This window comes from Dendrobates tinctorius, unplaced genomic scaffold, assembly GCF_039654945.1.
Source record: "Dendrobates tinctorius isolate UK_male_01 unplaced genomic scaffold, ASM3965494v1 ptg000240l, whole genome shotgun sequence".
Taxonomy (NCBI): domain Eukaryota; kingdom Metazoa; phylum Chordata; class Amphibia; order Anura; family Dendrobatidae; genus Dendrobates; species Dendrobates tinctorius.
In genome coordinates this window covers 4,381,525-4,398,073 of record NW_027361907.1, presented here as the reverse complement: position 1 = coordinate 4,398,073, position 16,549 = coordinate 4,381,525, and the positions used below count along the sequence as shown (strand labels likewise).

The 16,549-nt window shown below is 46.8% G+C and overlaps 1 protein-coding gene across 3 annotated transcripts in view; it reads left to right on the top strand.

Annotated features, from left to right (window-relative positions):
• Positions 1-16,549, top strand: part of CARS2 (cysteinyl-tRNA synthetase 2, mitochondrial) — a 94,669-nt gene that overhangs the window by 66,930 nt on the left and 11,190 nt on the right. The window contains exons 7-8 of one of the 3 annotated variants that reach the window (XM_073556835.1): positions 8,683-8,812; positions 8,970-9,103. The exons of 1 other annotated variant lie outside the window; for it this stretch is intronic. In XM_073556835.1, the coding sequence (XP_073412936.1) occupies positions 8,683-8,812; positions 8,970-9,103 (264 nt within the window). Of the gene's footprint in view, positions 1-7,400; positions 7,467-8,682; positions 8,813-8,969; positions 9,104-16,549 lie in introns of all 3 variants that reach the window. One more of the 3 variants, XM_073556836.1, reaches the window with a different exon arrangement.

The window sequence follows — 16,549 nt, the reverse complement described above, 5'->3', positions numbered from 1 at the left end:
ACACTTTTACAGTGGCGGGATTCACTTTTTTAACCACAGGTTCCCTATTTGTGTGTTAGACCCCTGCTGTGTATTGCGGAGTAGAGAAATGTTCCTGCCCCAATAATCAGCAATTAGTATATCCCTGCACAATATATTACTATGGACGCTAAATACCGTACATATGTAACATCCTATAGGCATTATCAGTATGTGTGTAATACCATATGCATTCTCCACACAGCTGTGCTCTTCTTCAGCCTTCAATTTGAAAGCTCATTAGCCACACTATAATTACATGTATCTACCTGCAACTACTAAACTATTCTCATCCATCACATATAGTATAATATTTCGCACATTCCTAAGCAAGCACAGACCATTCAACCAAAATCTTCCCAGCCTTTGTTATACCCTCTAATAGTGTATAGATCCCAGTATAACATTCAATGCCAAAACCATGCTCGGTTTTAAAAGAATCTGTCGGCATGCTTTTGCTATCCCATCCGAGAGCAGAATGATATAAGGGCAGAGACCCTGATTCCAACGATGTATCACCTATTAGGATGTTTTCTGCCGTTTTGATAAAATCACTGTGTTACAGATCCACCAGTTCTTTGAATTCTGAGTTATGTATAAACCCGCTGATTCACAGCTTTCTGTGCACACTGTGCATAGGCAGAAAGCTGCCAAACGGTGGTGGGGCAGTGGGGCCTGTACAGAGGTCATTAATATGGAGGACTACATGGAATCAGGTTTACCAGTCCAATGAGAAGTCCCTGCTGAGAAAACAATGATTTTCTCAAAACCACAGCATCATGCTCAGCAAGTGACACGTTGCTGGAATCAGGGTCTCTGTTTCTATATTATGCTGCACTGGTGGCAACAATCTGGTGCAATATTCCCTTTCTCAGAACCTATTATTTTATCAAATTCTCTGTAGTCTAATAATCTATCTCTAAATAAATAAAAATATTAAACATTTTTCTAAATGCCGGTATATAACAAAACATTATGCTATTCATCTGAGCAAACAATGTCACGTTACCATCGGGGACAGCGCTGCTGCAGTAGGTGACTCTACACTGTTCTTATTTTATTTTGGGTCATAAATTGATTAAATTGGGGTTGTCGGGTACAGGACAGAGCCTTTAGCCTTGACCCTGCTGTCTCCCCCTAGTGGCCATTCAGCACAGCTTCCCTGCAGATCAGTGAATTGGGGAAGAAAGAAGGATGAGTTACCGCTCCTACTCCTCTCCTCACTGAATATGTGGGGCAGCGGGGGCATCAGCACCATGGATGAGGATGTGACTTGCCATTGCTATTACATACATCAAAAGTATCCACTTGGCCATAGATGCCCAAAACAGTGTCCTTTTTAACCTCTGCCGTGCTGGTATACTTTTAAGCCTTCTAAAATTGTACAACTGTGCAATTCTATGTAGAGGCATCCGGGAAAAAAAAAAGGTACACTGTGCAATATACATCTTTTTTTTTTTTCAACCTAGGAGCCTGTGGTCTACGTATACATGTGCTTACATGATGTGGAAATGTGGGAGGGATATCTGCAATGCATACAGTGTAAAATGAACCCTAACCTTTTACCCTCAAAGACTACATTCACACCGGATGTTCAGTGTTCATTTTCCCTATGCAGCATAAAAGCTCTCATTCCAGGCATGAAGCATATCCATGGGCTCTCATTTTCCCCACAGAAGCCCAATGAGTGTCTTTTAGGCGGCTGTTGGTAGACATACAGAACTGTGCAAAAGTTTTAGGCGATCTGGAGAAAATGCTGCAAAGTTTAAGTATTATTAGTTTGTTCATTCACTTTACATTTTGTTTATTTATAAAAACAGAAGAGAAATCTAAGGCTACTTTCACACATCAGGTTTTCGGCGTCAGGCGCGATCCGGCGTCGTGCCGGAACGCCGGATCCGGCAAATGTTTCTGAAAACCGGATGTGACGGATCCGGTTTTCTGCCGGATCCGTCTTTTTCTGGACAGACAAAACCGGATCCGTCTCATCCGGTTCATCCGTTTTTCTATCCGTTTTTTCGACGGATTACGCCGGATCCGGTTTTTAAAATTGACCCTCGTGGCCTTCCGAACGGGATTGGCTACTGGAAAACTATATATAGCGTGTTCCTACAGCCCTTCTTTGACAGGTTGTAGAGGAGAAAGTGCAGGTTGGAGAGAAGAGCAAGTTACTGGCGAAGATGGATGTTGTCATTGGAAATATTTTGAAGAATTTGGCGGATTTTATAGCGGAGGCGAATCGTTTGAGGGTGATTGTTCTGGAGAAGGAGAGAGCGAGACAGCAGCGCATCAGGCATCGTAGACGACGTTTGTGGATCCACCCCATCACAGCCAAGAGAATGACGCGTGGGGGTCTATTCTACACTCTGCATGGACCTTCGACGAAACCCGGATAAATTTTTTGGATATGTTAGGATGAAAATGGAGAATTTTGATTACTTGGTGGAGCGCATTGCACACCTCATAAGAAAAGCGGACACCTATTGCCGCTTCTCTGTTTCACCCGCAGAGCGTCTGATGGTGACTTTAAGGTAAGCCACATTTATTGGATATGATCGCATCAGAGCACACTTTCACTGCAATCTTGTTGGTGGTAATTTGTATCTCCAAGTGTTATAGGTCAGTTTTGGTATGTAATGCTGTGATTTAAAACTAATTTATTGTTTTTTAATTCCCCACAGATTTCTTGCAACTGGAGAATCCCTTTCGTCACTGCATTTCCAGTACAGACTCGGGATTTCCACCATATCTGGAATTGTGAAGTACACATGCCGTGCACTGTGGGACTCCTTAGCTGAAGAGTTTTTACCAGAGCCCACAACAGAGAGGTGGATTGAAATTGCTGACAAGTTTCAACAGATATGTCAGTTTCCAAACTGCTTGGGCGCTGTGGACGGGAAACATATCCGCATTGTAAAGCCAGCTGGATCGGGATCGGAATATTTCAATTACAAGAAATATTTTTCAATTGTCCTCATGGCCATCGCTGACGCGGAATACAAATTTAATGCGGTTGATATTGGGGCCTATGGCCGCTCCAATGACTCTCAAGTTTTCAAACTGTCTGCCATGGGGCGTAAACTGTATGGAAACACCTTCCAGTTCCCACCACCTAGACCGCTGCCGCAAACATCTGGTCCACCTATGCCATTTGTCTGTGTAGGGGATGAAGCCTTCCAGCTGTCAGAACACCTTTTGAAACCGTACTCTAGCAGAGGATTGACAAGACCAAAACGCATTTTTAATTACCGCCTCACAAGAGCAAGAAGAATGGTTGAATGTACCTTTGGTATTCTGACAGCCAAATGGCGGGTCCTATTGACTGCGATCAACCTCAAGACAGAAACTGTGGACGAGGTGATCAAAGCGTGCGTGGTACTCCACAATTTTGTTATCTGCAAGGAACCCATTTCCATTGAGGACACCTCTGAAGAAACCACCTTGCAAGATTACCATGACATTACCACTAGAAGTTCTGTGACGGTTTCAGCAATGAGGGACAATTTTGCACTATACTTTGTCACCTCAAGGCAGAGTACACTGGCAGGATGACAGAGTGTGAAATATTTGTGCCCTAACCAAACTTGTGTACCTTCTGGACCAACAGTATATACCTTTGCCAACCAAAGTTGGCTATCTTGTCATGGTCTCTATTTTTAGCTTTAGGCCACAGGTGTGTACCTGGTTGTGTTTTATGCAAAGTATTTCACCTTTTAACAAAAGTTGTGTACATTGTTAGGAAATCACCAACAATAAACACAACTTTTTAGGTGAAATACTTTGCTTCAAACACAACCAGGAACACAACTGTGGCAAAAAGCTAAAATTTACCCACAGTTATATACCTAGTTTTGAATACCATTTCACCTTTTAAATACCCTGTATTTAACCTTTTTCGCCGCAGAAAGAAATGACAGACAACCAGTGTAAAATAATTTAACTTTTATTGAAAAATGTTTTTTTTAGTAAACTTTTTTAAAATTTTAATAAACTTGTTTAATAAAACTTTGAAACTATAAAACTGAAACCATAAAACTGGTCATTTTTATTTAAATACACACATTATAATTCTGTGTAGTGTGTGGTGGAAATACTGCTGTAGGGGCTGCGGGACACTTCGACACTGGGAGTGTGGAGAGAGGACTGGGATCGTGGTGGGGAAGGAACAGTTAGAGGTGAAGGTGTGGAAAAAACTACAGAATGGGTGGACATGTGGGAAGCAGAAGAGGTGGTGGGTGGTGGAGTGGAGGGTTGGGCAGGGACTGTAGGAGCAGATGATGTTGATGGCAAGTTGTATGGGGAAGGAGTTTGGTACGGGGCAGGTTGCTGGAAGTGGGGAGATGTCTGGTACGGGGCAGGTTGCTGGAAGTGGGGAGATGTCTGGTACGGGGCAGGTTGCTGGAAGTGGGGAGATGTCTGGTACGGGGCAGGTTGCTGGAAGTGGGGAGATGTCTGGTACTGGGGAGTTTGCAGGTACTGTGGAGGTTGCTGGTGCTGGGGAGGTTGCTGGTGCTGGGGAGGTTGCTGGTGCTGGGGAGGTTGCTGGTGCTGGGGAGGTGGATGGTGCTGGGGAGGTGGATGGTGCTGGGGAGGTGGATGGTGCTGGGGAGGTGGATGGTGCTGGGGAGGTGGATGGTATGTAATAGGAGGGGGAGGATGGAAAGTGGCTGGAGGTGGATGGTATGTAATAGGAGGGGGAGGATGGAAAGTGGCTGGAGGGGGTGTAGATGTAATAGGAGGGGGAGGATGGAAAGTGGCTGGAGGGGGTGTAGATGTAATAGGAGGGGGAGGATGGAAAGTGGCTGGAGGGGGTGCAGGTGGAGGAACTACTGTGGTGGGAGGAGGAGGAGGTTGGGAGGTAACTTGCTGGAGAGCAGCGTGGCATGAATGCATTACATGCATCTGCTGGGCAGGAGAGAGCGTTTCCATGCGCTCCACAACAGACCTGAAAAAGGTGTGGTTTGGCGAAGATCTTGCTTCTGAATGCATGGTTTGCAGAAGTGTCTTCACCTCCAGAATGCTGGAGTTGATCTGCTGATAGCCTGCGGATATTTGCTCTGACAAGACTTTGAGACAGTTCTGGAAAGATGCATTCAGATGCAAGAACTCTGGCGCATAAGTCTTTTCCTGACCCCTCTGCCGCTGCCGCCCAGTACCCGCAGGTGTACTAGAGGTGGCAGGGGCAGAAGGGTGGGGTAAAGGGAAAGCGATCTCCTCACCAGCAGCTTCATGTAATGTAGGCAGCCACGATGCTCCTGTGCTGGTGGATGGGACAGATGGGTCGAATGTGTGGGAAGGCTGGGAAGGTGCAGATGTACCGGGGCGGTCGAAGTGTCCCTCGGTGCCGGTCTCCTCAGGGATCGCCTCAGAAGGGTCCAATCGTGCCGGCTCCCGAGTGCTGCTCACCGTGCTGTGGAATAAAGAGAAAAAAAAAACAATTAAAATACTGACATGGTATGGCCCTGGCTGAAAAATTTTTTTACATATAACATTTTTTTTCACATGTGGTGTGTAATATTTACCTTCTGGTGACCATTGTTTCCCGGAGGAACGACAGGGCTTCTGCGTACTTGTACTTGCTCCTGCGTCCTCCAGATCCACTCGGGGCCCGCATCTCTTTATTGAACTCCTTCTTGAAACGATCCCTCACAGACCGCCACCGATTCACAATTCTGTTCCCTGAAACAAGAAAGGAGTGGTTAGTATACAACATCAGTGTTTCCCAAACTCCAGTCCTCATGGTCCCCAGGGGTCATGTTTTCAAGATTTCTATAGTAAATAGAAATCCTGAACACATGATCCGTGGGGACCACGAGGACTGGAGTTCGGGAAACACTGGTTTACATCAAGCAACCGGTACTGTATATACTTACGCTCTTTAATCTGGGCCCGAGCTTCGAGGTCCTCCCAGCGGCCCACAAGGAGAGAACAGATTTCCTCCCAGAGTCGTCGGGTAACAATCAGGTCAGCGTGGCGGCGGTCAGCCATATTCCAGAGCGGCTCCCTTTCTCTGACGAGATCGATGAGGCGGTCCACATCAATCCCTCCATCCTCACCGTCAGAGTCGGGAGCACGCTGTGAAGGCTGTTAAAGAAAAAGACAAAAATAACATAATTAGCCTCCACAAAAGAAATGAAATAAAAAGTGCAAAAAAACAAAGCAAAAATATTTATACTTACACGCTGGTGACCGCCGCGTTGCTGTCGCCGACGACCCTGGGAGGCACTGCGAGGACCTCTTGGCCAAGCACCAGATTGGGAAGACTAGAGAAGAAAACAAAAAAAGTTATGTCTTTGGATGTAGGCATTTGTTTGCTGTGTGTGGTCTGCAGAACATTGTTTTCTATGTGTTGTGTGTAGTGTGATGTTGTGTTTCTGCGTTTGATGCAAAAAACTTACGAATTGTGAGCCCACTCCAAGTGTCTGTCCACCCCTTCCTTCTTCTTCTGGGAGCTCCTCTTCATCTTGTGATTCCTGTTTTGAAATAAAAGGCAATGAATAGACATATATTACAGAGAAGATGGATTTTGGAAATAAAAACTTACCGTCAAACGCTGACGATGCGAGGGAGGGCTCCCAGAAGATGTGCTGTCCTCTTGCTGGCCAGACTCCATGGCTGTGGGTGGTGTTACAGCTGCTGCCAGTGAAGCCAGTGCTGCTGCTGCTGCTGCTGCATCTCTTGGGCGGCTGTTGAATAAAGAGAAACAAAGGGCCAATGAATATCTTGATATTCAATAGCCCTAGTTTGGAGGAATGGGGGATTTGATAATTACCGTCTCTCATCTGCTGCTGGCCTCCCCTCCTCAGCATGTTCTATTTGCTGCTCCATTTGGGGTGGTGGTGGTGCGGATGGTGCTGCAGTGGTCTCCTGCCTTCTCCTGCGCCTGGTTGCTGTCTTGGGTGGCATGTTGGGTGTGGCTGTGGGTCCCACTGTCTTGCTTTTATATATGTCTTGTGGGCAGAGCTACTGAGCATGCTCAGACCAAAAAACCGGATCCGGCCGACAGATCCAGCTTTCGCCGGATCCGGCGCATTGCGGCGCTCATAGGCTTTCATTGTGTGAAAAAGCCGGACGCGCCGGATCCGGCGTGTCCGGCTTTTTCGACGGAGACAAAAAACGTTACAGTCACCGTTTTTTCCAGACGCCGGATCGCGACACATTGCCGGATCCGGCGAAAACCGGATGAAACGCATGGCCATCCGTCGCGATCCGTCGCAAATGCAAGTCAATGGGGGGGAAAACGGATCCGGCATTGCATTTCGCCGGATCCGGTTTCTGTCAAAAGCGCCGGATCGCGCCTGACGGCGAAAACCTGATGTGTGAAAGAGGCCTAAGTCGAATCAATATTTGGTGTGACCTCACGTTGCTTTCAATTCTTCTAGGTAGACTTAACGCAGCAGAGATTGTTCAAAACATCTTGGAGAACCATCCACAGATCTTCTGTGGTTGTAAGTTTGCGCAAATCCTTCTCTACACACATGTTGCTCCAGACAGACACTTGATGATTATGACATCAGGACTTTGTGGGGATCATATCATCATTTACAGAATTCTGTTTTCTTTTTTATTGATGAAGATAGTTCTTAATGACATTGGCTGTATGTTTGAGGTCGTTGTCCAACTACAGAATAAATTTAGAGCCAGTAAGATGCCTCTCTCATAGTACTGATAGTACTGCATAATGGATAATAATTATCTGCCTGTATTTCTCAGCATTGAGGATACCATTAATCCTCACCAAATCCACCACTCCAAACTTGCAAACAACCTCCACCATGCTTTACTGTTCCCTGCATACACCCATTATTGTACTTCTTTCCAGCCTTTTGGCAAACAAACTGCCTTCTGTTACAGCAAAATGTTTCAAATTTTGACTCCTCAGTCCAGAGCACCTTCTGCCATTTTTCTGCTCCCAGTTCCTCTGTTTTTGTGTATGGTTGGGTCACTTGACCTTTTTTCCATGTTTTAGGAAGCTACGGCTTTTTGACGCAATTCTTTCATGAAGACCACTTTTGAACAAACTTCTCCCAACTGTACATGGGTGTAGCTGGGTCCCACTTTTTGATGCTGGTTCTGAGCTGATGTCACTGCTGGATATTTTTCTGATTTCAAATGGAAGTAAGCATGATGTGTCTTTCATCTCCTGTACTAAGTTTCCATAGCCGACCAATGGGTCTACAGTTCTCATCATTGCCCATTTCTTAGTGCTTCTTCAACAGAACTTGAACAGCACACTTTGAAACCTCAGTCTGCTTTGAAATTGTTGCCTGTAAGAGACGATGCTGATCCAGTATAACTACCTTGTGTCGGTCTGGTTTCTGTGCTCCGCTTTAGCATGGTGTATGACCTCCAATGTGAAAATGTCTTCTACAACCTCACTTTTGTAACATAGTTTGGCTGTTCCTCACCCAGGTTTTAGCCTCCTACACAGCTCTTTCTAGTCAAGTTCATGACTGTGTTCAACCTACTTAGGAGACTGATGATCATTATCACCTGTTTGGTATATTTTTTTACTCATACACCTGACTAATATTCCACCTGCGCAAGTGTTCCTAGAAGAATCGATGCTGTTTTGAAGACACTGGATGGTCACGCCAAATATTGCTCTGGTTTATATTTCTCTTTGGTTCCCTCACTGATTTGTGCTGTTTTTGTGTATGACAGCTGTAAGTGACAAGAGGTCCCCCAGAGACTTTGCATTATGGAAGACCGCTAAACCTGATGAGCCACATTGGGTCTCGCCATGGGGTAACGGAAGGCCTGGCTGGCATATCGAGTGCTCCACTATTGCAAGGTGCTTAAAACATTTCATCTGAAAGTATTCCTTGAGTGTTTTACATCTATAAAACCTTCAAACTGTGCCCTTTGTAATGCCTAAAGATAAGCGTTCCATATGACGAATGATGCTTCTGTGCACGTCTCCTCATGGTGTGAGACTTTTTCTTCTCTAGTACAGTGTTTGGAGAACAGCTGGACATTCATACTGGTGGAATTGACCTGGCCTTTCCTCATCATGAAAATGAAATTGCTCAATGTGAGGCCTATCATCAGTGCGATCGGTGGGGGAACTATTTCCTCCATTCTGGTAGGTCTGGGTGATGCATAAATGTGACTGGGGCATGGGTTAAATACGAATTTTATTTCTATAGCGGCAACATATTCCGCAGCACTGTACTTTAGGATGTATTAGAAACCAGGAATTCTTGTGATTCCTTCACATCCATTTGTAAATTAGCTAGGATCCCAATGCTTATATTATGTCTGTTTCATAATATGCTGATGATGTTGGGGATATAGGGAGCAAAACACACTGATGCCTGTTCCACATTTTAACGGAACTGCTGTCCTGGAGAGAGAGAGAGAGAGATTTTTTTTCTCAGCCGCCAGACCGGGATTTAGGGTTAATTTTCTGCAAAGGCGATTCTGCCTGGCATGCGCAGTGTAAAGTGCCGATCCGGCCAGCCAGAAAAACGTTGCATTGTCCGTCCAGTCTTGTCAGCAGACGCCAAAATCTTGGCGGATCCGCAAAAAAAAAAGATCCAACGGATGCCCATCCGTCAAGATCCGCCAGTAATGCAAGTCTATGGGGAAAAAAACGGATCCGCCAAGAAAAATGGCGGATCCGTTTTTTTTTTTGCAAAACGGCGGATCTTGACTGATGGAGACAAACGGAAGTGTGAAACAGGCCTTAAACACAGCAGCCAACAACTGTAGTGTAAAGCATGGCGGAGGGACAGCAGCCTCATGTTCTGATGAGACAGATGGTGGAGTTCAGATGGCATCACATGCTTAATAACTAACCTGCGGGTCACACATCATAGTTGTGCGCTAATGCCGCAGAGCTAAACCCCAGGCTTTGCTTTAGGCAATAAATTGCAGGTGAGGATTGGTGGTAACCTTCTTCATACTTGTGTTATATACTTTTCAGAGTATTCTTGATGGCAAGAATAAATGGAAAAAGTGATTTAATAGCGTCAGTAAGAATGTTCCATAACAGTTTGTGTAAAGACCGATAAAGAATACAAAGCAGTTGCTCATAACATCCAGACAAGATTATCTTTTTTCCCCCAATAAAAAAAAAAATGAGATGGTGTAGTGTATACTGAGGCTGTAACCCCTGTGGCTCCCTCCCAGGAGTGATCATGTCCCATTCTTTGGTCTCCTGACTGCAGCGGTCAGCGATCAGAGCCGCATCCGTCAGTGCCCTGCTGCTATTGGCTGCAGCTGCCGTCCACTCACCGCGCACCGTGTCCGCCCCTGCAGGCAATCTCTGCTGCCAGTTTCCAAGATTTTGAGGCAAAATACAGGAGATACATTTTTTTTCTTTCATTATGCATTAAAGCGATAGAATAAACCACTAGAGGGAGACAGAGTTTAGTTTTTTTTATCAGCTGTTACAATGGAAACACAACTCTCTATTCTGTGTAGTTAATAGGGTTGGTCAGAAAACAAAATTTCTCTAGTAGCACCAAAGATGTTTAATGAAACGTGGACAATGTTGGAATATGTATCAATTACAGTTAATGCTAGGGGAAAAGCCATGTGATTTGTCATATTCTGTAGGACAAAAGTATCGGAACACCTACACATTACACTTAAAGAAAACCTTTCCCCAAACTAAACCCACAAAGTTTAAATGATGCAATTATGCTGAATGTCTTGGTGTGCTGACACATTAAGATTTACCTTAGCTAGCATTAAGGGGCCAATGCAACCCCTAAAAAAAAGCAACCTTATATCTTGTTCCCTCATCCACCAAAGTTTACAATTGGCACATTGCAGTCAGTCAGGTAACGTTCTCCTGGCATTTGCCAAAGCCAAACTCATCCATCAGAATGCCAGATATAGGAAGCGTGATTCAGCACTGCAGAAACCACATTTACATTGCTCCATTGTGCTTGGTGATGTAAGGCTTACACGTGGCTGTTGGCCATGGAAACTCATGCTTTGAAGCCCCCAGTGTCACAGCGGGAATTTGCATGCATTTTTAGCACCACCCTACTCACCACAGCAAAGTCTTGCCTTTTGCAGCACTCCTGCATCTGTGTTTCCATTTGGCTTTGGGGGGGCGTGACCAGTCTCTACAGGAATTTAACCCTGCTGTGTCCTGCAGAGATACAGTTCCCAGGCCTATCCTGTGCCAGCAGGCTCTTTATTAGTCAGCTTCTCCCACTACTCCTGGCCTGAACATTGGTTCTTTATCAGTTTGCCTGCTAGTGTCCTGTTTGTTCGTTTGTGTTTTTGTTTTACCCGTTATTGACCCGGCTCCTATACCCCCCGTGCTGACCTCTCCGCTCCTAACCTCGGCTACGCATTCTGATCTTGTGCTGCCTACCCCGACCTTGGACCATCTGACCATGTCTTTGCCCTCCTGCACTTCGTACCCATGCCTCTTACCCTCAGGTTGGCTGCTGCAGTTACGGGGACTGGCCTGGAGTGGAACCTGGTGTCTACTGGCTGCCCAGCTTATCCTCACCACCAGAGGCTCTAGTAAAGACCTGGTAGATGCCAAGTCAGCACTGTTACACCCAGCACACAGTTTTGTGTTGATATTCATTGCAGAGGAGGTTTGGAACTCTACAGTTGTTGATTCAGCAGAGTGTTGGTGACTTTTGCATCTCAGAATTCGGCGACGCCACTCAGTGATGAAACGGCAGACCATGTAAAATTACAGAGTTGTTGACGGTCCTAAATGTTTTCACTCAATAATAACACTCCGGTCATAGTCAGATTTTTTCCTCCTAAATATTCCATGAACTGGCTTATTACAGCGGTGGGATCCTATCACAGTGCCCTGCTCAAATTCAGTGGTCAAATTTAATATGATCCATCCCATTTACACAAATGGACTGCATAGCTAGCTGCTTGGTTGTACAAGCCTGTGGCAATTGGAATGATTGGAAAAAAAAGCTGAAATCACTGATTGCTAAAATTTTTGCTCCCCAAAAAAATCATGGCGACATCGTCCTTCTAATGATCCATCTTTAATGTGGCCAGAAAAGAGCCCAAAATAACAGTAATGATTCAGCACATTACACTAGGCTGGCGTTTTACTTGCTTAAAAAAAGACCCTAAATATAAGAAAAGGTCCAGCTCACCCGGTTTGAAGGTCCAGCTCACCCGGTTTGAAATTGCCAGCGGTCCTCGGCTTGGATGAAAAGGACACTCCTGCTAGGGTGGAAGCGATCAAGTAGAAGGTAGGAAGAATCTAGCCGTCTCTTGGAAAAAAAAAATCTGCCAAAACTTTATTGTAGATTCGTATAAAACCGAACATTCCCAGTACTAAAAAAGAAAGTGAACTAAACCCACGCATTTTGAACTATAACGTAGTCCTTGGATCTGTGGATTTAGTTAATACTTTTTTAGTACTGGGAATGTTTTATATGAATCTGCAATAAGGATTTTGCTGAATATATCCAGACAACGTCTGAACTCTCCCTATGTTCTAAGAAAAAAAGACTCAACTACTGTAAAGACTGGAAACGTGGCTGATATTCTGTACACTCTTCTGGGCACAATGAAGATGGATCTTTCCTTGGAACAGCTTCTTCCTCTCCGCTTCTGCTATTGATGAGGTGTAGCAAAGTCTGCTGTAGGTGAAGTGCAAACCGGCATATGAAAAATCATCTGATTTACATCCTGATTAAAAACGGACAATTTTCACCCTTGTGTAATCTGTGTGTCTGCTTTTTACATCAATACAACCTCAATTTTACGCTAACGGATAACACCAAATAGTTTCCTGTAGTACAATCAAGTTGTATCTGTCATGGTCACGTGTCTCTGGACGCAGCGGTTACCACAAGGCGAACCCATAACACACGTGACCCTGGATACACCGCCTCCAGTGGGCCGCATTTAAATAATAAAACGTGCAGGTGGATACGCCGCCTCCACCTGGCGAATTTAGGTATTACACGTTATACATACAATAATCAAATAATAAAGGGGGAACCTGGGAAACATTAACAATGGTGGGCCCAGCGATAGGGAATGGGGAGATGGAGACCTCCTAAGCTCCCCTGAGCCAGTGTCCCTGCACTCCTAACATTCCCTATACAGGCTCCGCGCCTGTCGCCGCACGCGAACCTTAACCCCTTGCTCGCCCTGACCCTAAACCCTCACTAGGGAATGGGTCGGTGCGGAGACTAATCCCACCACTGCACTAATAACACACATGAGGAAAGAGACAATACAGGGGGAACACCACTTAGCTTTGCTCTGTTGCGTGCGCTCTTAGCAACAGAGCCCACCACCTGCGTGCATCTTCTCCTCCACCTGGATCCATCACCATAACAGGATCCTTCACCTTAGTGCAGCCTTGGAGCAGAGTCCACCACCAGTTGCTGCTGCTTAGTAACAGAGTCCCCAAGATGAGTCCAGCTTCTGCCACGAAGTCGAGCATGCTTGAGTCCAGCTCAGCAGCCAAGTCCCACATGGTGAGTGCCACTCTCCATAGTCGCCACTCCACCAGTCCATGCAGACACTTCCCGCCGACACCATCACTGTGACCCCACCACGCCATGCCAGCCCTTCGTCCAGACACCATAGCTGAAACACGTCCCCCCTGGCTAAGCAGCGCAGGACTCCTCTCCAGCTCCATCCTTCCACCAGGCTCTCAAACCCAGAGTGAACACAATCTCACAATATCACAGGCCTTGATTGCACACCCCTAGCACACCTTTATAGGGTGTCACACCTGATACATAATTAAGTGCACAAAAACCTAAAGTGCAATACCACTAACCACCACCGGGGACAGTCAAGACACCTTGGAACTTTCCAAAGTAAAAAAAGTTCACCCAGTGCAATTTAAAACTGTCAGATCATGACAGTACCCCCTCCTTAATGAGGGGCCTCTGGACCCTCAAGACCACCCCTCATTAGGGAAACACCTACAGCGGGGACGCCCAGATCCTGAGTTCACCCCACCACTACCTGACACTTCAGGTTTATGACAAACACACCGCTGGTATTGGCAATACAGTTCATTTTGGAGGCACCACTCATCTCCACAGCGACGACCTGGGGAACGAGTTTATGTATGTGTATGATTGTTATGAGTTGATCAGGCTCCACAACACACTTCCACAAGATGTTTTTTGGTGGCACCCATACACGCTCGTTCACACACAGGTCCGGACCTGAACGTTTATTGCACACATTCGTTTGTCATAAATTTGGTGAACTCATTCTGAACTAGACAGCAGAGGCGTCCCCATGTGTCACCACACTCACACCCCCGCTATTCACCAAGGGACACCACCCTCCAACCCTTTCACCATGAGGTCTGCGCCTCCAGGGTTGGTTAATGGCGAGGGTTGAGATTTGTCCCTACTCCCCCGCAGCACACCTGCTGCACACACCAGGAGGAGAAGGGGACGGGAAATGGAGGAAATATACACTCGCTGGTCGCCTCCACACAACCAGGAGGGCGGCTTCTTCGATGGTATAGAAGATATGGCGTAAACCCCGCGGACTATCACACCAGTCAGCTCACCACAGGGGCGTACCCTTTCACCTCGGGGAATACCAGGCAGCTCCGTGGGGCACCATTCCTCCCACCTGCCTGGGTGCGCCCGCATGCATGAACCAGTCCCGCTCCCCAGCAGCGACTCTAGGGGGCTTTAGTACCAGAGCCGCAGGAATATGGAGGAAAATATATACACTCGCTGGTCGCCTCCACACGACCAGGAGGGGCGGCTTCTTCGATGGTATAGAAGATATGGCGTAAACCCCGCGGACTCAACACCAGTCTGCTCATCACCGGGACGTACCCCTTCTCCTCGGGGAATACCAAGCAGCTCCGTGGGGCACCATTCCTCCCACCTGCCTGGGTACGCCCGCGTGCATGAGCAAGTCCCGCTCCCCAGCAGCGACTCTAGGGGCTTTTAGCAAGATCACAGCCGCCATTTTGATTTCCTGGTTATCTGAGCAGAGGCCCCAGACCCTGATAACTGCTGCTGCAGCGGCTCTAACACACCATGCCGCTCCTCACTCACCTCAGTGAGGCCCGGCAGCAATTACTCACAGGTCTCCACATGGCCAAGGCTCACCAGAAAAAAAACTGTGAGGCTGGTGATAATGTCACGGTCACTGTGTGTCTGGGCGCAGATGTTACCACAAGGCGGACCCATAACACACGTGACCCTGGATACACCGCCTCCAGTGGGGCGCATTTAAATAATAAAACGTGCAGGTGGATACGCCGCCTCCACCTGGCGAATTTAGGTATTACACGTTATACAATAATTCTGGAAACCCCGCCTCCAGTAAGGCGAATTTAAATAATAAGGGGGAACCTGGGAAACATTAACAATGGTGGGCCCTGCGATAGGGAATGGGGAGATGGAGACCTCCTAAGCTGCCCTGAGCCAGTGTCCCTGCACTCCTAACATTCCCTATACAGGCTCCGCGCCTGTCGCCGCACGCGAACCTTAACCCCTTGCTCGCCCTGACCCTAAACCCTCACTAGGGAATGGGTCGGTGCGGAGACTAATCCCACCACTGCACTAATAACACACATGAGGAAAGAGACAATACAGGGGGAACACCACTTAGCTTTGCTCTGTTGCGTGCGCTCTTAGCAACAGAGCCCACCACCTGCGTGCATCTTCTCCTCCACCTGGATCCATCACCATAACAGAATCCTTCACCTTAGTGCAGCCTTGGAGCAGAGTCCACCACCAGTTGCTGCTGCTTAGTAACAGAGTCCCCAAATGAGTCCAGCTTCTGCCACGAAGTCAAGCATGCTTGAGTCCAGCTCAGCAGCCAAGTCCCACATGGTGAGTGCCACTCTCCATAGTCGCCACTCCACCAGTCCATGCAGACACTTCCCGCCGACACCATCACTGCGACCCCCACCACGCCATGCCAGCCCTTCGTCCAGACAAAATAGCTGAAACACGTCCCCCCTGGCTAAGCTGCGCAGGACTCCTCTCCAGCTCCATCCTTCCACCAGGCTCTCAAACTCAGAGTGAACACAATCTCACAATATCACAGGCCGTGATTGCACACCCCTAGCACACCTTTATAGGGTGTCACACCTGATACATAATTAAGTGCACAAAACCCTAAAGTGCAATACCACTAACCACCACCGGGGACAGTCAAGACACCTTGGAACTTTCCAAAGTAAAAAAAGTTCACCCAGTGCGATTTAAAACTGTCAGATCATGACAGTATCCATGACAATGAGATGCTATACATATGATCCATATGGAGTCGGATTCTTTTTTTTGCACACCCATAGACGAGCACTTGCTTTCATTTTTTTGGTCCATCTGCTCTGAACCGCCCTACTGAATAACATTGCCATCAGATACTAATCCACACGTATGAGACCCTCGTCAGAGCGAGCCTCAATCAGGGCGCCTCTGTTCATCTTTTCCTTCCTCCGTCTCACCATCTCTTTCACCAATGTGGGGGGGGGGGGTGCCGATATAGAAATTGATCTTCAGGATAGTGTAGAACGGACACAGGGCAGTTCGTGTTATTGCTTTTAATGGCTTGGATCTAAATGTTGATCACT